General features: G+C 43.7%; 1 protein-coding gene across 2 annotated transcripts in view; it reads left to right on the top strand.

Moving 5' to 3' along the window:
* PLPP3 (phospholipid phosphatase 3) overlaps positions 1-24,311 on the top strand; it is a 65,637-nt gene that overhangs the window by 22,870 nt on the left and 18,456 nt on the right. The window contains exons 2-4 of one of the 2 annotated variants that reach the window (XM_088447891.1): positions 4,590-4,747; positions 13,542-13,825; positions 14,410-14,467. In XM_088447891.1, the coding sequence (XP_088304017.1) occupies positions 4,590-4,747; positions 13,542-13,825; positions 14,410-14,467 (500 nt within the window). Of the gene's footprint in view, positions 1-4,589; positions 4,748-5,018; positions 5,177-13,541; positions 13,826-14,409; positions 14,468-24,311 lie in introns of both variants that reach the window. The other variant, XM_088447890.1, reaches the window with a different exon arrangement.

Raw genomic sequence — 24,311 nt, forward strand, 5'->3', positions numbered from 1 at the left:
ACTGAGAATGCAGCCTATCCATTCACTAGGAACCAGTGACATCACTAAGAATGCAGCCTATCCAGTCATTACGAAACAGTGACATCACTGAGTATGCAACCAATCCAGTCACTAGGAACCAGTGACATCACTGAGAATGCAGCCTAGCCATTCACTAGGAAACAGTGACATCACTGAGTATGCAACCAATCCAGTCACTAGGAACCAGAGACATCACTGAGAATGCAACCTATCCCCTCACAAGGAACCAGTGACATCACTTCATGGCCATTAGCCACTATAGGATAATTCATCAACAAGCAAACACTCACCTCTGTACAGCAAAGTGGGACAACTACATAGTGAAACTCATAACTTGATGCCAGGGAGTAGGGCCACACTGAACATTGGGCAATTTCCTATCTCCACAGAGCTCTGTTGTAGAGACAAGGCAGAGAGGTGTTAGAGTGACCACGTTTGGTATCAGTGGGGTGGGGGGGGGGGGGAGGGGCTGTATTTTCTGCAAAGAGGAGGCATGTTTTATTGATAAGATGAACAAGCCCTTTCATGGTCCCTAATGAGTAGATGGGCTGCACTCCACTCATGAATTATGTTTGACTCTCAAAAATGGTTTGTTTAATTGGATGTTGGCCTTAGGCACTTAAGTCGTGTCCGTAGCTCTTGTGAAAAAAATAATAATATTCACATATGTATGAATGTTTTGGTAGACTGACTTTATTTTTGAATAGTTCACAGCAATTCGAGAGGTTGGAAGCTGGTCAGGAAGTGAGTGCAGAAGCAAAACCATTCCCCTAAACCACTGAGGCTGTGTTTTTAGTTATATTAGTTTCTTTTAAGTAACTTTTACATATTTTTACACTAAGAGACCGGCATATGTGGAACGCCAGGGCAATTTAAGATGAAAAGCGCAAATATAGGCGGTTTAGAATAAATACATGAACACATTAATTGGGCCCACAAATCATTTTATATATGTGTAAGTGCTGTTTAATAACACCGGCAGGGTGGTAGCTGAACAGGGAACATCTACGGAGGTGTTGTACGCAGACATCGTTTCTCCATAAATGCAACAGCTTCAAAGGGTCCCCAGCAGAAAATAAGACATTCAGCTCCAGTCGCTTTGGCTGAGAGCCAGTTTCAATAATCTGAACGTATATTACAAATCAAATGAGGTTTACACGTACCCCAAGACCAGTAGCCCTTAGCTGCTTAAAATAGCAACCCTGGCACATGCGTGAAATCATAATATTTACTGTGCAAGTCTAACTCCAGTATCACATACCAGGCCACGCTTCTATACAAGTCGCCAAACCCCCACCCCACCCCCCTTTACAGTCACTGGCCTGGTTCCCAAAATTAAACTGCTACCAAATATTAAAGAGAAATTTCCAAGCTCCGTCTTCAGCCCGCGGAACTTTGTAATGTGAAGATTAGTCTAAAGAGAGTATGTAGCACCAATAACCTGTCTCTTTGGCTGTCAATAAATAGCTCCTTGTTGAAGACAAGCTCACCTAACAGTATAACAGCTTGAAGTAACAGTAGAAAGGAGGGCAGAATGTAAAGGGCAGTCTGCAATTCTGTGACAGAGTATTTCTTACCTGTCCAATACAAACAAAAGCAAAGGCAGATCCTGTGACTCTATGTAGGACAAAAAGCTGAAGTTGCAAAGCACAGCATGTCAATTATTTTACTTTAAATTTGCAGATACATCTCTGCATGTAAGTCTAGCAGTCTATACATAGCTGTTCTTTTAACTTGGAGATTGTAAGCCTGACACCCAAACCAGTGCTATTAGACAGACCCAGGGAGATAGATGAGAGAGAACCTCAACCCTTCTAAGCATCAGAATATATGACATTATTTTTAGAGTGTGTTCAGTAAATGAATAGCTAAATCTCATATCACTGCCCTCTCTTAATATCTGAATATTTACATCATTGATAGAGTGGGAGCTGTAATTTTTCTTTCTTTGGCTATGTAAATTAAACTCATATGTAGATTGCAATAGAAAACCTACGCCAGTACTCCAGTGTTTCTATTGTATACTGTCCCTTATGCATTAATATTGTATTTAGCAAAGGATACCTCCCACCAAGACTGCCCTCTGTCATACGTGTGTATATAAAATACAGGACAGGTAAATAAAAAATGGCTTATTAGCTGTGCTCACAAATGATGCCCAGACTTTACTGGAAGTTACAGAAACTAATGTAATTGTTTTGAAAGTCCTTGTCCGACAAGATAAATGACCAGATTACAGCCATAGAACCCACCGTCCTAGCCGGGAATTCCTAGAAATTGCTTACAATAATAACTTTACCCCCACTGGTATCGGATATTTTTTTCTGGTTATAGTAAAAAAAAAAAAAAAGAATCTCTGAGGTTCTCCTGTACTGGATTAAACATATCCCACTAAGACCACAAGTTTGACTTACCAAAACCCAACACTATTATATGACATCTAGGTTTGAAGGAAAATGCAGGACTATTCCATGTCAGTTTGATAAACAAGAGCTGACCAATGCGGCAGGAATCCCCGTCAGACATTTGCAACACTTTATGGGGTTGGTGAACAAAGTTGAATTAAGGCCCTTTAGAGGAACATCTGAAAGCACTTAACCTCTTCCATCATCAGCCCTTCTAGTAACAAACGGATTAAATGGTTTCCCCTGTAATATTATGACATGTGCAAACTTTGTCACATGCAACCGTCTTCCAGAGATGAAGTGGTTAACATTCCAGTAAAGTCCGCTACGTGTAACAACATGTGTTTTACAGATCTGTCATGTGCAAGCTATTTGCAGAAGAGCGTGAATATAAAAGTATAGTAATGACACTGAGCCACGTAAGTACGCTGCCACGGATGCTGGTTAAGATGTTTTTCGTGGCTAATCTGATTTCATCGTTTGGATCAAGTCAAGGTGCAGAGCGTAGTGACATCAGCGGAGACCTAGAGTAAAAAGATATTTCACTGTGTTCCTCCAAGGGCTAGAAGGCCCGGTCTGTTTGCGACATGCTGTAAAGATGTTATTATGTTCATTGTGCAATGTGTCAGAGGAGTAAACCCTTCTTAACTTTCTCCCCTATCCAAAATGTGTCTGCTATGCTTTATGTTTATGGTCATTTTAAATATTTGTTTTTATTTTATTTAAAAAAAAAAAAAAAAGTTTATGGGAAAATGTTTCATAAATGTAATTCCTATTTTCAAGATGTGAGCTCACTGAAATTGACGTAAACTGAAGCTGAATAAGGGTAGTGTAATTAAACTCGCTAATCCATAGGATGCTACCAGTGCCGTCCATGTACAGTATTGCTGTAGGTTGTCTTGTCCCGACCTTTCAGCTTGTTGCAGTGAGAGACTGTATAGAATAGTCATTTTGGAATATAGGGCCTGATTCAGACCCGCTCGCTAGAAGCGCTCGCTCGCATAGCGGCCGATGGTTACAAACTGCTCATGCGTATTATTTGCAGTGCGCGTGCGTGAACACTCATTGCGATCGGAGTTAGCTCGCTCGTACGCTAGTTTGAGTGACAGAATGTGCCGTTTGTGGGTGGTAACAGGGGAAGGTGCTTGTGAACGGGGGAATGGTGCTGCGAACGCAGGCGTGTCTGACCGTCAAAATGGTATTTAATGGGCGTCTATAATTAACAAAGGTGCGTCATGGGTGCGTCATATGACGAGGCTTCAGGTGTAATTTTACTTCAAGCACTCGCAATGCTTGCGGTAGGGGAGAGCTCACACAAGCACTCAATTCAATTCAGTTATTTTGCGATCGCACACCGGCCGCTCGCAAAGACATAGAGGGCGTCCTTATGCCTTGCCGCACGATGGTGCTGTTAGAATACCCGGTCCCTTTTTGATGCGAGCGCAGCTTAGCATCCGGGTCTGAATCAGGCCCATAGCTCATAACTCTGGCTACATTGTATTCCCAAGTGCAGTATTAAAACTAACGAGTCCAACAGTATAAAGGGGTATAGCAAGTAAGTATGCATTATACCATTTCATTTGATTCATTTTATAGTTGCTTAAAGGGAAATAGAGAATCCTACCATTATCAACAGTGGTTTGACCAACTTATTTGGGACATTTCGCAAGTCAGTAACATATTTCAGGCCAATTATTGCTTGGTGTACATTCAAGTTTAACTTCCCCCCAAGATGCAAACTATGCTATTTTGCATAGTCTGGAAAATACTTTAAAGTACATCACAAATGCCCAGAAACGCGTTAGTTTCACGCATTTTACCCATTTTCCCAGTTAATATGTGTTAATGGTCCCTTAATATGACAAAAAGCACAGCATTAAACTTCATTAATATTGAAAATAAAATATATGATATTAATATAAATATAAAATATATGTCCATTAAACAGGACAAAGTTCACGACCTGCACTGGTTTCCCACAGTGGCATTTACACGGTAGGTACCATAAGACGTGTTGTGAAGTCAGATGATTAATTAGTTGGGGGAAGTGTGGGTGTTTTATAAGAGCCAAGTGAAGCAAGAAATGCTGGTAATCAGCATTAGTAACCGCTGGTGTTTTGGATGTACATTGTAACTGTGACATTTCACCATTTATTCTGACAGCCTTCGCCCCGGCAGCCGTGATGAACTGTACGTCTCTTATCTTGCCCTACCAGCAGGGATTTTACTGCAGTGATGAAAGCATCAGATATGAGTATCAGAAAAGCACTATATCTGTTCCACTGCTTCTAGCATTGGGGGTGTTGGTGACGCTGGTCTCTGTAAGTGAAATGTACAACAGCTCGGAGCCTGCCCTGAGCCCATGCCAGCTTCTAAAAGTAATGATGAAATCCGTGCAGGAGGGCGCACTGACACCTAAATGTCATGCGCCATCTAACTGCTCCATTACGGAAAGCCTCTTTACAGCCAGAAGGTGTGGCATTGCCCCAGGTGGCCCGTGCTGTGCTTTGGTGTTTTACGTGCATTACCCTGTGCATTGACAATGTTTTCTTGTCTCTCTCCCTCTCTCTCTCTCTCTTGCTCTTTCGCTAGCTGGCCTTCCTTTCCTGATAATTGAATCTAATAAAATCCAACCGTATCACCGGGGGTTTTACTGTGACGATGAAAGTATCAAGTATCCCAGCAAATCTGGAGAGACAATTAATGATGTTATGCTGTCTGTTGTTGGCATTATAATTTCCATCCTCGCTGTAAGTGCCTTTACCTGTCAGTTACAATAATTCTCTTTTTTTTTCCCTTTGTCGTGTTCTGTTGTCTTCCAAAAAACGTCTGCAACGAGTTCTTAACCTATTAGTCAGGGCTAAAAAAAATATGGCCGTCTGTGCTGTTCAGCAATAGCCTCCATATTTATCTCCTTTTTTTTTCATGGATTGTGTCCTGCCAACTAGTAAAAGTCTTTATAAATCATACGTTAATATTAGTATCTTGTAGAATATATCCAGTATTTATTAACAACAACGTACTTAAGTAGACCAAATTAAAAGGATCAGACGGAAGTTCGTTGGTCCTGATTCGCCGTTGTGCGTTAATGGCACCGGTCGCAGATCGTTAGATTATCGCAGTCCTGAATGATTCAATGGTCCCGTAGAATGGCCACGGGAACCGAGATGCAGGAGCCTCTTTCTTACGTATGGGATCGCAGACGCAGGATGTGACACACCCCCAAAACGGTCGACACAAGCCTGCGTAAGAATCTTTGCCGCCACTGCCCGTTACCTCCCCAAAACGCTCCCTGACTGTCAATCACCTGCGAATAAATAGTCGCTCGCGGTAATGTTACTTGAAGCAGGCCCATAATCCATTACAGGTTGAGTCTCCCATATCCAAAATGCTTGGGACCAGGGGTATTTTGGATAACGGAATATTCCGTATTTTGGAATAATTGCATATCATAATGAAATATCTTAGGAATGGGACCCCAATATACACACAGAATGCATATATGTGTTATATGCACCTTATACACATAGCCTGCAGCTCATTTTATACAATATTTTCAATAATTTTGTGGCTCAAGCAAAGTTTGTGTACATACATGAAATAAATTTATGTTTCATTTACACCCTATACACACAGCCTGAAGGTAATTTTATACCATATTTTTAATAATTTGTGCCTTAGACAAAGTTTGTGTATATTGAACCATCAAAAATCAAAGGTTTTATTATCTCAGTCATGCAAAAATTATTCCGTATTTCGGAATATTCCGTATTTCGGAATATTTGGATATGGGAGACTCAACCTGTATTAATTATTTAATCAGCAGGATCTGGATGCAAGGTTAAGAACTCTTGTGCTGAGCTATCTGTGTTGGATTTAAAAAAAAAAAAAATTGGGTCAGAGAGTAAACGCACAATAGTATAGATGTATGCAATTTAAATTGACCAAATGCCATAGGTAGTCCCTTAGCTGTAATTACTCCACAAGCATTAGTTGGTTGCGCCAAGTGGTCGGGACAGCGTTTTTTTTTTAACGCAATTAATTTAAAAGGAAGGAAATACAGGTATACAGTATTATGAAATGACAGTAGTAGACAGCCTCATCCAGTTTTATAAAGTCTCCACGAACTCAAATTTTGGCTTCTATTGCCCAATAGTGTCTCAGGACTTTAATAACTGCTTTTTGCCCCCCAACATATCTGCCTCTAGCGCACACAAGCCCCTAGCAGCTTAGGGGTATATTTACTAAAGTGCAGGTTTTCAGAAGTGGAGTTGTTGCCCATAGCAACCAATGAGATTCTACCTATTATCTTGTAGAGGGTGCAGTTAAATGATACTTAGACTCTGATTGTTTGCTATAGGCAACAACTCCACTTCTAAAAACCAACACTTTAATAAATATACCCCTTTAGATTCAGACATTAGCTCGACACTACAAGTTACAGTCTTTCCCTATATAGGGATTATCACAAACATTTCTCAAGCCGAGCTCCACATTTTATACCATTCATCAGTACAGAGTTTGGATTTTCCTTTTCTCTTCTGCACTTCTGGAAACAATTATTGTTATTTCTGTTTTATGTGTATCTGTTTTTAATTACTACTGATTTATTCCGCATTATCTGCTTTCGCATCGGTGTTGGGATTTTGCCTTCTCTTCCATATGTATGAATCCTTGGCTCAGGGCCCCTTCCTAGAACTTGCTTGGCCCCCCTCGAAGACTTTATTTCAGGGAATAAATGTTCATATTTACTGTATATAAACTTCTGTGTCTGCCGTTAACCTGAATTTTCATCTTTATGTTAAAGTTCATCTTGATTATCGAACTTTTCCCCCTTACATTTGTATATTATCTATGTATTATGTATTAGGTAATTGGATAACTCATTGTTATGTAATAAATGAACCCATGGTAACTGTCTTTACACAATCATAAGGGTCTGCAAAGGGTAAAATCAACACATAGGACAAATAAACATATTTAGCCACAAAGGGACTTTATTTTAACAAAAAAAGATAGTTATTAGGCCTCATACGTAATGGCAATTTTTTGTGCTAAACAACATGAGTAAAAGGCAAGTGTAAAAGCATGTTAAAGCCCGACGCGTTTCATGATTTTCATGTCAGTTAGACTTCCCCAATGTATATACTTGTGATAAAAGCATATTAAGGGGTCTATTTACTAAGCCTTGGATGGAGATAAAGTACAAACCAACCAGCTCCTAACTGTCATTTCTCAAACACAGCCTGTGACTGATTGGCTGTTACTTTAGAGTCTATTTACTAAGCTTTGTTAAGAGGGTATACGTTCAGGAAGCCGGCCGTCGCAATGCCGATAGCCGGCTTCCCAACTACTTAATCCTGGCGAGGGTTACATGACAGGCGTCTAAATCTAGACGCCTGTCATTTTACCGACGCCGGCAGACCAGCATCCCGATCGAAGTAATGCCGAACGCGGACAACTGCGGGGAAGGGGGAGGGTTAGGTTAGGGGCTCCCGGGGGGGGGTTAGGGTTAGGCGCCCCCTGGGAGGTTAGGGTTAGGCTAGGGGGAGGGAGGGTTAGAGTTAGGCACCCTAAAGATGGGTTAGGGGGTAGAATTAGATTAGTTTATACTTACTTTTAGGACGATCGGGATTTCCTCATCTGTCGGGCTGATGTTGCCAGAATTTGAACCGCGGGCCATGTGGCTGGCGGTGAATCATACCGAATGCGTTAGCAGATAAAGTGAACGGTGATAAGGTACCAGCCAATCACCTCCTAACTGTCATTTTTCAAACACAGCCTGTGACATGACAGTTAGGAGCCGACTGGCTGGTACCTTACCTCCATTCACCTTATCTCCTAACTAAGCTTAGTAAATAGACCCCTTTGTCTCTGTTCACTTTATCTCCATCCAAGGCTTAGTACATAGACCCCTCAATATTAAAAAAATAAAATAAAAATTGCAATCTGATAAGTTCCCTTTGCTATTGTAAAAGTTATTAAAATGTATTAAAGTCATTTATTTCTTGTAGTTTTAAGTTCACACAAGATAATTAATATACCTCATAATTAAAATCTGAATATTCAATTGTTAGTTGAAAATTCCTAAAAAGCTAATGACGACTGTAGTGTCATAGAAAATTAACATTATAACTAACAATGTACATATATAGTAGAATGATATGGTCATCAGGCTTTCCCAGAACGGTATACAGCTTTTCAAATGTGAATCAGTATTAACAATCGTTCTAAAAGAATTTCAGACTGATAATGGCCCATTATACCCAATTCGGGAATTTGAGAGCCTCTTGTATAACAGTTTACAGTAATTGCTGCCTAACCCCATCTGGGAAGAATCAGGGTCTTTACTTGCACTCGACGTTCAGCACAAAATATCTGTTATTTGTTATCTGTTTTCCTACCAAAATAGAAAACACACCACAATGGTTCATTTGGTGGAGGCTTAATTCTCCAATTAATTCTTTGCAGCTTGCTACATCTGTGTTATCATTAAGACCACCAACACAGGCTGTGCCAGATAGGGGGAAGAATGATGGGATCCTGAGAGTAAAATAAATACAAGGTGTATCAACACCCTTTGCTAATAAAAATATTTAAAGGGCATTCATTCAGTGCCATGGGACCCCTAGGTACCATCCTGATGCTGAATCTCAGTCTTCAGGGGGCTTTAGTTTAGTGCATTACAGACCTGTCCATTTTTATAGTCTGTTTCTGTTATTTTTAAAATAATTAAACACTTGTATAATTAGGCGATAAGAGTTCAACTACTTATCTCTTTTATTCAATGTGTTTTTTTAAATGTACCGGTATTGTCTAAATATATTAGAGGCATCTACTTTCCAGGCTGAACCACATATCAGTTCATTTGTTACTAGTGATATCACTAGTAACAACGTGTGCTTCATGCCTCAGTTAGGCAAATATGGATTCAGGCCATATTATGGCAGCCTGCACTAGAGTATGTGGATATGTGGACAAAAAAAAATAATTGAAGTGGCTACATTGAAATAAATTCTGAGACTTTTTCAGTACACTTCATACAGATGCATTATAGTACAGAAATATAGTTTGCCACATTCTTGTTTGGTATTCCAGTTCTTTCTCTGGGCATTCCCCAAATGTACACATAGCTCCCAACATTTATGAACATAAAAAAATCAGGGCAAAACAAACAGATGCGACCAACCTCCACCCCAGTGTACCTAAACGCGTCAGAATATTGACTGAGCTCAGCCAGTGTCAGTAAAAGCTCCACCCCTTTTCCAGGTCTGCAAATCAATTCAGTTGTTTGGTGTGCTAACAGCTTCAGCAACATGGCCGGCACATGCGTGTACTCACACTTGCAAAGCCCCAAGCCTGATCAACATGGATCAGTAGAGTTTGGCATTTCCACATGTGGTGCTAAAGCCTTCCTAGGTCTGTTTATCCAGGGTCTGTGCTGAACAGCCAGTCACATATGGACAACATAAAGAATAGCCATATTAGGTTAATTTTGCAGATTTCATTTGATCCTGACTAGTCATCCTTCCTCTTCTACCAAAGACAAACATAACAAGGATAATAAATACTGCATGCTCTTATCTCCAGGGTTTCATAAACAGAAGAGTCGCTTTTACCCGTCCATGTACAGTGTCATGGCTCATCTCACAGCGCCTTAGACCAAATGATGCATCTGTAGTTTACATGCAGCGACATTAGTACAAACAAACAAACGTCAAATGCTTTACATCTCCGTATAAATATTGCTCTTTTCTTGTATAACTTCCAGCCCGCAGTCCAGGGCAAAGCCTTCGCGTGATCGCGAGCAATTTAGGCCCAGTCCTTCTTTTCGGAGATCAAGGTCAGGTTGAACGCCATTTTACAGCCTGATTTTAATTATGTACCCTTCCAAGCCAATGACACACGACGTCGGCATCCTGTACGCCGGGATGCTGGCTACATCCCCTCCAGACGCTTTAGGACTAGGGTGTCTATTTACTAAGCAGTGTTAGGAGACAGAGTGAAAAGTGATAAGAAAGTGATAAGGTGCCAGCCAATCAGCTCCCAACTGTCATTTTTCAAACACAGGATGTGAGATGACAGTTGGGAGCTGATTGGCTGGCACCTTATCACTTTTTTATCACTTTTCACTTTGGGCCTGATTCAGAGCCGCTCGTAAGCGGCTGCTTGTTCGCTCTGAGCAATGTTCGCACAACTGCGCATGTGTATTGGTCGTAATGTGCATGCACAAACCAGTCATTGCGGTCGGAAATCGTGCTCTTGCAAAACAGCGAGGGGCTGCTAATTTGATTGACAGAATGTACCGTTTGTGGGTGGTAACAGGGGAAGGTGCTTGAAAACGGGGCAGTGGAGATCGGAACGCAGGCATGCCTAACGGTAAAAAGGGCGTTTAATGGGAGTGCATAATTAGTAAAGGAGCGTCATCGACCACGTTACTTGGTTGCCTTTTAGCCTGAACTGCTCGCAGTGATTGCGGTAGGAAAATCCTACCACAAGCACTGCGAGCAGTTCAGATGCCTTTCGATGTACCCAATTAATCTAATAAATACCGGAGATGACGTGTGTTGCAAACGGCAAAGGGGCGTCATTACAAAATAGCGAGCACATTTTTCGTTCGCTCGCTCAGACATAGAGGCGTCAACAAACCCACAAAGAGCGAGCGCTCAATTTAAATAGCCAGCCCCTTTTTTGGAATGACCGTCCGCAAATAGCGTCCAGCTCTGAATCAGGCCCTCTGTCTCCTAACACTGCTTAGTAAATAGACCCCTAGGTCATAACTCTGATTTAGAGAGAAGGGTTACCGTTTGTTGGGGCGTCCATCATTTAAAAAAATTACCATAATCCCGACAGATTGGCGACTACACACAGCAGAGAGGGCAGATGTAACGGCTCAATAATTGTTTAACGTCTGCATACTGTAGAAGATATAAAGTAATGCGGAGCCGAAGGCGAATCTCTCTAAAAGCTATGATTATGTAACTGAATCCTAAACCGATAAACAATATTACACAGGTCGATTTTTATCGTTCAACTCTAGTCCATAGACTATTGATGAATTGCCCGTAACACCACTGTTCAAGTTGCTAATTTCTTAACTATTGTAAACTGTCACCGTTTATAAATTAATTTAAATAGTGAGCTTTGATCCTGCCTGCGTTCTTTAGCTTATAGACGGACCCAGCACTGCTGTATTAATACAATCCATGATCGGTTTGTCAAGATTTACTGCATTCATGTGCAAATAAGACTTAGGATGGAAAACTTTCAAAGGGGCTGGGAATTAGCCCACTCTATTGTTTCCTCAGCGGTTACATTTCTGCCACCTAAAATCCGATATCTCAGTTAAAAGACTGGAAGAGCTGTAACTTGTTATCACTGTGTTATCCCCCTGCGTAGGGGAAACCATGGTTCACGGGTGATGGAATACTCTGAACAAGCATTCATTTGTTACAGGTTGTACTAACCTACATGGGCGCTTGTAGTTTGAAGTAATCTCCTTGAACTAAATTCAGTCTTTTGGTTGTCATCGTGGCAAAAAGAACACACGACCGCACCTTTCTATAAAGGAGCTTGCTAATACTGACATAAAGGGGGCAGTTCAGTTCTGTGCGATAGCCAGGAGCTGGCGGTGTTATGTTTGTGGCACCTCCCGACTACCGACGTCACAGATTTTTCCTCACACGCCACTAAGATGCGAAGGAAATTCGGCGAAGTTGGGCTCCCGTAATTCTGAGTCATGTACACAGCCGCACATCGTGACCGGACATTGCAAAGAATTTAATTGCCTCCAGAGAGTATACAATGCAGAGAGGCATATATCAGATAATAAGACATAATAAATTGGAGCACCCTGGTGAATATACTCTGGAACATTTCTAGTAGCCCAAAGGTAGATGTGGAATTTGGGGGCTTTGGGAACAAACTTACTGCTGAGCATATATGGAAACTGGTGCGTCAGGAAAAGCTGTCCCCCATAGTGCCAGTCATTTGTAAATCACCCATATATGCAAGTTCCTTTTTCACGTCTGACCCATACATAAAGAGCCTATAACTTCAGACACTATGGACCTTGGGCCTGATTCAGAGCCGGACGCAAGTAGCGCTCGCTCATTCAGAAAAAGGGGGTGGCTATTCAAATGAACCGTTCGCTCTTTGCGGTCTGTTGACGCCTCCATGTCTGAACGAGCGAACAAAACATGCGGACGTTTATTTGAAAAATACGCCCCCTGGCCGCTCGCATCATACGTCATGTCCGCTATTTATTAGATTAATCGAGTACATCGATCAGCGTATGAACTGCTCGCTATTCTTGTGGTTGGTTTTTCCTACCACTATATTGCGAGCAATTCTGACTATAAAATAACCCAGTGACGTGGTCAATGACGCTGCTGTTTTAATTATGCACACCCATAAAACGCCCGTTTTGACCTTTAAGCACGCCTGCGTTCTTAATTCCACTCCCCGTTTTAAAACACCTTCCCCTGTTACCACCCACATACGCCTCATCCTGTCACTCAAAGTAGCAGGCATTCGCTATATAGCGAACAAACAATTTTCGGCCGCACTGACTGGTTCGCGCATGCGTATTATAAACCGTACGCATGCGCAGATGTGCGAACATCGCTCGGAACGAGCGTACTGCCGCTTACGTGCGGCTCTGAATCAGGCCCATTGTGCTAACTGCGTGGTCCGTTGATATTGTTAATGTTCCCCTTTGCATATTACACCTGTTTTACGTGCAGGGATTGTCTGACCTGGCCTTAAATTGTCCCTGTCAGAGCTGCTTTGTGGTCTGAACCAAAATCCTGCCTGTTTGTTCACTAGGCCCATGTGGCATCACTGAGGCATGAGGCACAAAGACATACGTTCAAAGGCATGAGGCACAAAGACATACTTTGTTATCTAAACCAATTTGTCCAGCTCAATTTGAGCCTCGCGCCTCAGTCACCTCATAAGTGAATTGATAGGCAGCCTTCTTGTGAATATCTGTTCAGCACACAAGATGGCTACCCCTGCCATGTGTAGATACATTTGGAATGTACCATTTTATATATTACTATATGTTTCTTCAGTAACTAGCTTTCCTCTAATTAAGGCCTACTGTTTTTGCAGATCATACTGGGCGAATTCTTCCGGATCTATTACTTGAAAGCGAAGTCCCATTCGTTCATCCGAAACCCCTACGTCGCCACTCTATACAAACAGGTGGGGTGCTTCCTATTTGGCTGTGCCATAAGCCAATCCTTCACGGACATTGCCAAGGTCTCCATTGGTCGCCTGCGACCCCACTTCCTGGACATCTGCGATCCAGATTTCACGCGCATCAATTGCTCTGCTGGACACTACATCGAGGATTATACGTGTAGAGGCTCGCCAAGCAAAGTGACCGAAGCAAGGTACGTTTTACACACGTCAAGTCCTCTGGTTTATTCTTAGCTCTCCCAGAACCAGTGAGACACATACGTATGAAATATGGTTATTCTAGTAATCACAACTTCTAAAATTCCAAGACGGGATTAAAATGCCTTTGGCCAAATTCTGCTGGGTATAGTAGTTCCACAACTCTCTTCTAACATTATTTTGTATACTGTTATGCATGAAACATACTCATGGATGTATGATGTTATAGATCCAGCTCTTTGGTAAAAACAGAAGAGGTTTCACTGGTATGACAACAAGCTATTTATTAAAATGTCTGAAATTGATCTTTGCAACCTGTAGGAGTGTGTAATTATGAATCATGAGTTCAGCTCCCTGATCAGAGTCATTTTCTCCGTCTTATCCTGCAGTCGTTTATGTTTCCAGTTTAATCTGATTAGATAAATGCGCCTTCACTGTATATTAGTACAACATATATACCACACTTATATATTGAGTTATGGCATGATAAGGATGTGAGTCAGAGTTTGCACAATCTGATGAATGTGGTTAAAAGTCCATGTAATTTCTATTCTTATCTTATTTAACCTTTATTTTACAGAAAGTCCTTTTTCTCCGGACACGCCTCTTTCTCCATGTATACAATGCTTTACTTGGTGGTAAGTTGCTATAATGTCATATAAATCAATGTTTTTTTTTACAGTCATTCATTTAGATGGCAGCGTAAGAGTGCTTTGGATAGATCCAGCACGGGGGCTAGGCTTTGCTGTGCCCAGCGCCGTCCTGTGTTGCCGCCCCTTCCCTCCTACAGATCTACACCAGGGAAGGGCCTTGTAGCGGCATTAGCGTAAAGACGCAGACGCAACTGCCGTAAAAGACGGAGCCTGCGGCAAACTCGGAATCAGTCCATAAAGGGCACTTCCCCTTCATACAGTGCTTTACCACAGGCCATTGTGTTCATTTGCCATTGTCCTTGTGTGTAACAGATGAATTCATGTCTGTACACTGACACAGTTGTAGCCGATGTGCAAATTTGTTGTTGTATCTAAAGGTGATAAAAATATAGAAATCTGGATGGGAGTTACAATTGTATTCAGTGCACAGAGGTGATCTGTGTCATGTCCAAAACAATGTAACCACTCTTTTGGAAACTATGCCCCCTGGCCGCTCGCATCATACGTCATGTCCGCTATTTATTAGATTAATCGAGTACATCGAACAGGGTATGAGCTGCTCGCTATTCTTGTGGTTGGTTTTTGCTACCACAATTTTGCGAGCAGTTCTGGCTAAAAAAAAACCCTGTGACGTGGTCAATGACGCTGCTGTATTAAATATGCACACCCATAAAACGCCCGTTTTGACCTTTAAGCACGCCTGCGTTCGGATCTCCACTCCCCGTTTTCAAGCACCTTCCCCTGTTACCACCCACATACTCCTCATCCTGTCACTCATATTATCAGGCATTCGCTATTTTGCGAGTACATGAATTTCGGCCGCACTGACTGGTTCGCGAATGCGTATAACGATCCATATGCATGCGCAGTTGGGCAAACATCGCTCGGAGTGAACGAGCTGCCGCTTACGAGTGGCTCTGAATCAGGCCCTAAGTGCAAGTTGCAGGAGGGCACGTAGAAACCAATAAGTAAAAGTCGTATAATAGACCCTAATAAGAATTTGTTGTAATATCAAAGTCACAGTGTATCCAGTCTTCTGTTGAGATTCAGTAACAGACTTTGGGGTCTATTCTCGAGCGGGCCTGATTCAGACCCGCTCGAGAGCGCATAACGCTCGCAAGCGGGTTGATAGTGGCCCAGTGCGCATGCGCGGTGTGCGCAATGCGCGTGCGCGAGCCCCGGAGCTAGCGAGACCTTCACTCACTCCAGAGCTCGCAGCACAACGGGGCGGCTGTCGCTGTTGATCGACAGCTCGCCCCGTTTTGTAGGGGGGGTGGCTGAACAAATGGAGGCATTCCCGAAGGAACGCCTGCCGTTTGTGGGCGGCCCTACTGACATCACTCATGGTGTCAGTAGTGGACTTCCGGCTCTATTAGAGGTGGAAGTCCACTTGGCATTGCGAGTGCTGAGACCCTACCACAAGGGTCTCCTCGCAATGCCGTTGGTCGCGATAATCGCGACCATCGCCAGGCCGCTAGCACAAGCTGTGGGTGGTCACCCACAGCTGTGCGAGCGGCCTGGAGGCCGGATTTTAAAAAATAGGGACGCCCTCATTCACAGCGAATCTGAATCAGGCCCTAAGCCTTGTAGAGAGATAAAGTGGGTTGGAGTTAAAGTACCAACCAATCAGCTCTTAGCTGTTAGGAGCTGATTGGTCGGTACTTTATCTCCTTTCACTTTATCTCTCCCCAAGGCTTAATACATAAACCCCCCCATATTTATTAAGGTCTGGAAAAGGATTTGAGAACACTGACCTCTGCTTTGCATTAACATATTACCTGCTGCAGGTGTTAGAGGGGGAGGTGGTGGTGGATTTCCTCAGCGGCAGAGTTAGTCCCCCCCCCCCCTCCCCCCCCCGGTCTGCCAGAAGTTATACTCTTTCCCTACTTGGGTGCTATGAAAACATTTTAGTCCACTAAGCTCCTCTAAAACTACCATCATCTCTTCTGCTTGTACGCTAACTGTTTTCATAAGCTCCTTCCCCCAACATTATTAACACAGTAGTTAACCTATTTCTGTTACTGAATGAAAGTTTTGTTTTGCTTATTTAATAAAAAAAAAAAAAAACTTTCATGTTATTTGAAATTGAAACAGGGCCTTCTACTTATAGGAACTTTGGTGAAGTTTTTCATTAATGATAACAAAAATATATACGTTCATGAGATACTTATAAGGCTTAAATATGATTATTGAAGATTTAGAACTTTTCAAGGTGTCAAAGGGTGAGACATCCAATTCAACTTATAACTCTAAACTCTTAATGGTGCATACACACGATCAGATTTTTCCTTCAGATATGAACGATAACGATTTAAAAATCGTTCAGTCGTTCATATCTGAAGGAAAATCGTTCATATCTGACATGCCTGAACGATGGACGATCAACGATGCGCGTTCCCGTTTGTCAGATAACGATATCTGCCATCTGATGGGTTTGCAGTCAGACTTGGACGATTCCATTCATTTTAATGCAGTCAAAAATCGTTCAATCGTTCAAATCATTCAAAACTTTGGTAAAATCGTTCAAATCGTTCAATCGTTCAGTCGTTCATCTGACAAATCTGACAAGTCTGACAAATCTGACCGTGTGTACGCTCCATAAAGGTGCATACACACACAACGATTTTTTGAACGATTATCGTTAACGATATCGTTTATCGTTCAATCGTTGTAAAAATCGTTCACTTTCTGAGTTAAAACGATGAACGATTATCGTTCATGCACGTTCACGTTTGTAGTTCAGTCAGACCGACCAACTGAACGATTTTCATTAAGGGAATATACAAAAATCGTTTGTAGTTCAAAAAAATCGTTCATTACACTTTAAAAAATCTGACAGATAATCTGACAGAAAATCGTTAAGAAAATCGTTGGTAACAAAATCGTTGTGTGTGTATGCAGCTATAGCTTTTGGATACATCTTGGGATGGACCCTTAATGTATACCTGTCAAAGTTCACATTGGACTGCATCCTAACAATTCATTAGGAACCAGTGATGACATTGAGGCATGAGGCACAGCAAATTAACAGATCAGTAGGAACTACTGAAAGCAGTGAGGCACAAGGCACAGCACTTTTAAACTTTCACTAGGAGCCAGTGACATAGCGGAGGCACAAAGCATCGTAGTGTAACAATTCACTTGTAACTATTGACATCACTGGGGCAGAAGCCATTGAAATCTAATAATCACTAGTAAACCAGTGACATCACCGAGGCAGGAGACACTGCACTTTAACAATTCACGACAAACCAATGACATCAACAAGGCACGAGGCACTGATTCCTGAGAAGCCACGTTGCCAGGAGTTCTGTTTAAGCATAAAAATGGCTGAGGGCAACAGGTTCTTATGAAAATAATATTTGGCTTTTAATCAGGAGTCTTAATATGTGCGTCAGATAGAGTTTAATGAGGCACCGCCGAGTGTTTGTAAGCAATCATTGCGCTTGGCAGCAACTGTGTGAGCTTGGAGAATGCCCAGATTTTTCTTTTCGGAATATTGACACCACAAAACCTGTCCGACCGGAAATGCAGTGTTGTCACTTGGCGCAGAGAAGACTGGGAATAATGAAATCGTGCCCAGTATGTGTAAAACCTTGCCTTATTTTTTTACTTAGGGTAATTGTTGTGGATTTATGGACAGTCGGAGACAAGAGCAGGAGTTTTGGATGTTGCCTATAACAGATTATCTTGTTGAAATACACACGGAGCATAGAAATCAGCTTCGTAATTAATATATAATGAATCATTCACTGCACAGAGGCAACATTGTCTCGGGCATTCACCTGGCTAAAACAAACATAAGATTCTCAGGTCAGCGACCGGCAACACTCTCTCTGGCTCTCACTTCAACAGTAAATGTATTTTTAAGTAAGTCTAAAGTTACCTGTATATGACACAGCATAAATTGTTGGATGAACAATATTTTCTATATTATGTATAAGTTTGAACAGTTGTACAGTGGGCCTGATTCAGAGCCGCTCGCAAAAAGCGAGCACTCGCTCTAAATCAGGGCGGCCGCATGTTTTTTTAAATCCGGCCCCCTGGCCGCTCGCATAGCTGTGGGTGACCACCCACAGCTTTTGCGAGCGGCCAGGTGATGGTCGCGATGGTCATGACCATCGCGACCATCGGGCTTGCAACGAGACCCTTGTGGTAGGGTCTCGTTCCTGCAAGCCCCAGTGAGCTTCTGACTCTAATAGAGCTGGAAGCTCACCACTGACATCACTCGTGATGTCAGTGGGGCCGCCCCCAAATGGCAGGGGGCGTTCCTTAGGGAACGCCTCCGTTTGGCAAGCCACTCCCTACCCCGACCTGCCTACCAAACGGGGCGAGCTGTCGATCAACATCGACAGCCGCCCCTTTTGGATGCGAGCGCCAGAGCAAGTGATTTCTCACTCGCTCCGGGGCTCGCGCACGTGCAATCGTGCACACTGCCTAACAATGGACCCGCTTGTGAGTGGGTCTGAATCAGGCCCAGTGTTCATTGGGCCTGATTCAGACCCACTCGCGAGCGGCTGTCCGCTCGCAAGTGGGAAGATGGTGTGCACTGCGCATGCGCGAGACGCGACGAGCGAAGGACTTTCCTTCGCTCGTTGTGTCTGATCAAAGGGGGCGTGCTGTCGATGTTGATTGACAGCACGCCCCCTTTGGTGGGCGTGCCGGGGGCGTGCCTCCCAGACGGGGGCGTTCCCAAGGGAACACCTACCGTCAGAAGCCGGCCCCACTGACATCACTAGTGATGTCAGTGGGAGTGATTTTTGCTCTGATATATCCAAAATCACTCCGGGCCTTGCGGTTGAGAAACTCAACCGCAGGCTCCGGCTCGCAGTGGCGATGGTCGCGATGGTCAAGACCATCGCGACCATCAACCTGCACGCTCATATAGGCTGTGGGTGGTGACCCACAGCTATACGAGCGTCCAGGAGGACGCTCCATAATTATGGAGGTGGGCCCTGATTCAGAGCGAGTGCTCTGGTCAGAGCGTCCGGCTCTGAATCAGGGCCATAATCTCTAGCTCACTGCAATTGCAGCCTCTGAAGGCATATATATATATATATATATATATACACACATTTACCTAAGTTCACACATGCTCATGAACAAAGGTAGCACAGGTGGAGAGATCCTATCGGATCCCTCTTCGCAACCAGGACCTCCTTCCGATAGATAGAAGCGGGACTCCTGGACCCAACCCCGCCTGAAGATGTGTAAGGTACCGCTGTCAAACTCTTGACACGTTTCAGTTTGATGAATGAAGGTCCCCATACTACAGTACGTGGACGGCGACCAGGATCGGAGGTCAGAGATATCAGTGATGTCTCCTGCATTACCACTGCGCTGAATACCTCCGATACCTGGATTTTACAAATGGAAGTGAAAATGACTATTTCCACTTACATATAAGCGATGATGAATGGGTCCCATCGTCCGTGATTCCCTAACTGAAGCACTTCTGATATTCATGTCTTTCTAACCGGGCAGAACCGGCCATGAGACTGGAGGGCCGAGCGATCAGAAGATAGGAGAGCACATTCAGCGCGGTCTGGCGATGACTGCACACAGGGGGTCATTCAGACCCGCTCGTGAGCGTCAGGACGCTCGCAAGCGGGTCGATGTTCCCCACTGCGCATGCGCACGACGGAGGGAGCTCCGTTGTGCGCATGCGCGAGACCCGGCGAGCGACGGGCTCACCATCGCTCCGGGTCTCGCACCAAAGGGGGCGTGCTGTCGATGTTGATTGACAGCACGCCCCCTTTGGGGGGCGTGCCGGGGGCGTGCCTGCCAGACGGAGGCGTTCCCATGGGAACGCCTACCGTCTGAAGCCGGCCCCACTGACATCACTAGTGATGTCAGTGGGAGTGATTTTGGCTCTGATAGAGCCAAAATCACTCCAGGGCTTGTGGCGGGGAGACCCTACCGCAGGGTCTACGTCGCAAGTCCGATGGTCGCGATGGTCAAGACCATCACGACCATCTTTTTGGCCGCTCGCATATGCTGTGGGTGGTCACCCACAGCTATACGAGCGGCCAGGAGGCCGCTCCATTTTCATGGAGGAGGGCCCTGATTCAGAGCGAGCGCTCTGGTCAGAGCGTTCAGCTCTGAATCAGGCCCACAGTCAGATTGCTGTTATCATTCCACTACAGTTACACCAAGACTCCTCGGTATTTGAAATATTACAATAAAATGTTGATCAGAATCGCCAATTGCTTGGAGCATAAGTGCGCTGACATTTGTTGTCAATACATTCTAAAATGACCTAATTTATCATCGGAATGGCAGCGAGCAAAGGCACCTTTACATTATAATTTATTGCTTGATATAAGGAATAAGGTATTGGTTGGGGCCAGGGTGTTTTGTTCCTGGAAGAAATATTTCAAAGAGCTCCCATACCCCATACCATTGTCCATAGAATCTATATTAAGGTGGTTCCACAGTGCTGTTTATTGACCACAAGTGATTCTGGGCCTGATTCAGAGCCACTCGTAAGCGGCAGCTCGTTCGCTCCGAGCGATGTTTGCCCAACTGGGCATGCGTACGGATAGTAATACGCATGCGCGAACCAGTCAGTGCGGCCGAAATTCATGTGTTCGCAAAATAGCGAATGCCTGCTAATTTGAGTGACAGAATGAGGCGTATATGGGTGGTAACAGGGGAAGGTGCTTAAAAACGGGGAGTGGAAATCCGAACGCAGGTGTGCTTAAAGGTCATAACGGGCGTTTTAAGGGAGTGCATAATTAATCCAGCAGCGTCATTGACCACGTCACTTGGTTTTTTTTAACTCAGAACTGCTCGCAAAATAGTGGTTGAAAAAACCAGCCCCAAGAATAGCGAGCAGTTCATACGCTGGTCGATGTACTCGATTAATCTAATAAATAGCGGACATGACGTATGGTGCGAGCGGCCAGGGGGCGTATTTTTCAAATTTACGTTCGCATGTTTTGCTCGCTCGTTCAGACTTAGAGGTGTGAACAGACTGCAAAGAGCGAACGGATCATTTGAATAGCCATCCCTTGTTTTTGAACGAACGAACGCAAATAGCGAACGGCTCTGAATGAGGGCCTCTGTCAGATAATATTGGTCCTTGTTCATCTCTTGCTGTCCATTATCAGGAGAGAAATTCGGTCTGTAATGTATCAGGACAGCACCAGACTTGCACCAAAGGCAATAGTCCTTTCTGTCTACTCTTTGTCCAGGCTTGGCTACGCAGAGCTGTAACTAGACTTTTTGGTGCCCTGTGCCAGAGAGAGCATTGGTGCCCCCCTATTTTTTAAATAGGGACATAAGTCAGTGCACCTGAAAAAGGCCCATGGCCTCATGGGGAAGGGCCAGGGAAGAGATAGGGGAGGCCAGGAGATGCTGGGGATAAAAGAAGAGGAAGCTACAAGTGAGAGTGATAATAAACAGGAAAATTGACAGGCCCAAACAGCGCCCCCCTGTGCCACGGCACTGGTCGCACCACCCTAGTTATGGCCCTGCGGCTAAGTATGTCTTTAGGTCTGAATTAGTACAAAACCGTTTATGAATTTACGCAGTCATTAGTTTTGTGGAAATACAAGTACAGAGGGGAGTAATTAATAATTCAACAGCAGCATCTGCTCGACCATGTGCCGCATGTGACTGGCCTAATCATCAAAGGGTTTGGCTTTGAATTTTGCCTTTCTTTGGGAAACACTAAAATATATATATAATGCCACAGTATAAAGTATAGTAGCAGCTAGACTGGCAAGGTGGTGCGTCTGATTCTCCCATGGTATGTAGTAACCACGTCGACATTCAGAATGGCAACACTTTAATGTCGACAGGTTCGGAATGTCGACATTTTCGGTTAGAATGTCGCCATGCTCATAATATGTCAACTTTTAGCATGTTGAAATTCTGATGATGTTAGGGCTAGGCTATAGTAGGGGTTAGGGTAAAATAGGACTGCCGACATTCATAATGTAAATTAGACCATGTCGACATTCTGGTTTCTACACTGTGAATGTCGATAATTTGACCATTGAGATGTTATATAACACCCACCTTCCATACTTGGATGTGACTCATGACTATAAAAATTTATTCTTTGGTGTTACTAGAGCTGACTGTAGTCTCCATTGGGGCTGAAACACTTTACAGTATATTGGCCTCTGATAATCTTTGTAAGGTCCCTAGGTTTCTCTAGAACTTGTGGTCATTGCCTGTGTAGATTTCGGGAGCCAGTCACAAAACAAGGATGAAGGGAAGTCCTGTAGTCATTATGTTGTAGCCCACATGTGTGGATAAATTTGGGTAACAGTTATGCTCTTTCCAAGCTCGTAATGATCAACCAGATCATGATGTGTGGCTAGACTTAGGGGTCTATGTACTAAGCTTTGGAAAGAGATAAAGTGGACGGAGATCAAGTACCAACCAATCAGCTCCTAACTGTCACTTTACAGGCTGTGTTTGAAAAATGACAGTTAAGAGCTGATTGGTTGGTACTTTATCTCCGTCCACTTTAACTCTCTACAAGGCTTAGTACAAAGACCCCTTTGTTACAGTAAGGGTTCACAATGCTGTTCTGTGTCCTCAGTGGGATAATCTCTTAATTGATCACTCATTACAGCACGGTTGGTGTAGGGGTTAGCATTACTGCCTCACAGCACTGAGGTATTGGGTTGAATTCCCTCCAGGGTCTTAACTCTGTGGAGTTTGCATGTTCTCATCCTGCTTGCGTGCTGGGTGCTCCAATTTCCTCCCACACTCCAAAAACATAGGGGTAGGTTAAAATTGGATTCTGACCCCCCAAAAAATGAACCCTAGTGTGTACTGTATGTGTGAACGTGGTCGGGAAAATATAGAGTGCAAGCTCCACTGGGGCGGTGATTCATTGTTGTGAATGACCGAAATACTTTCTATAAAGCGCTGCGGAATATGTGTGCGCTATACAAAATAACTGTTACTAAAGAAATAAATGAACTCCCAGGATCCTTAGTCTATTAATGTGTTTAATCTCGGAGCGGGATAAGAAGGGTCTACAACCAGATCGGATTACCGCTGTCACAACACACAAATGATCCCAATCTCGGGCCATTGTGTTTCCCATGAAGTTGATAAAACAGTTGGAGGATGGAGGTCTGAGTGTGTGATGAGCAGGAGACACTGGTAGCCGGAATATGTCACAGAATATGTCACTTGGAGGTGAGCAGAGGGGTCACCAGGACCCAGCCAGGTGACAGTGTTGACATTACGCTGCCAGAGTTACCCTTTAATGCCCCGGCAATCCCTTTATCACTCCCTCATGCGCCTGAATCTGCTCTGAAAGCTGAAACTGTTCAATGCAATTTACAACAATGGAGATTCCAGCAGAACTAATAAAGTGAAATAAGTGGGAGGGAGAGAGGGAGGTTTAAATACCAGAAGGATCTAAATCCAGTTCTTGATTCTACTCTTATTGTTTTACCCTAAAGTACTACAGTATGGACACAATATAGAATTCAGGCGCCAGTCAGTGATATTTAGGAGCCATTAAAGACACATCTGGAGTTTGTATCCAGTTTCCAAACTGATGTAAATTGAATTCTGTTTCCGATACTGTATAAGCCTGATTGTGAGTCGCACACTACTGCCAACACTTTAGCGTCATTTGCCGCAGTCGCGTCCACGACTTTAGGCTAATGCTAGTATCAGCCCTTCCCCTGATGTACAAGCCTAGTGAGTCTTTAGACGCGACCATCGAAACTATGCTAGGTGCAGGTTATCCGTCACCGCACTTCCTCCAGTGTAAGCGATTAAGCATCTGCATTCGCATCCAGATATGTGACTCGCCCACAACACTCCCAGCAGTCATTGCATCTCTGTGCTT

Source organism: Taudactylus pleione, unplaced genomic scaffold (genome assembly GCF_031769625.1).
Source record: "Taudactylus pleione unplaced genomic scaffold, aTauple2 ptg000442l, whole genome shotgun sequence".
Lineage (NCBI taxonomy): Eukaryota > Metazoa > Chordata > Amphibia > Anura > Myobatrachidae > Taudactylus > Taudactylus pleione.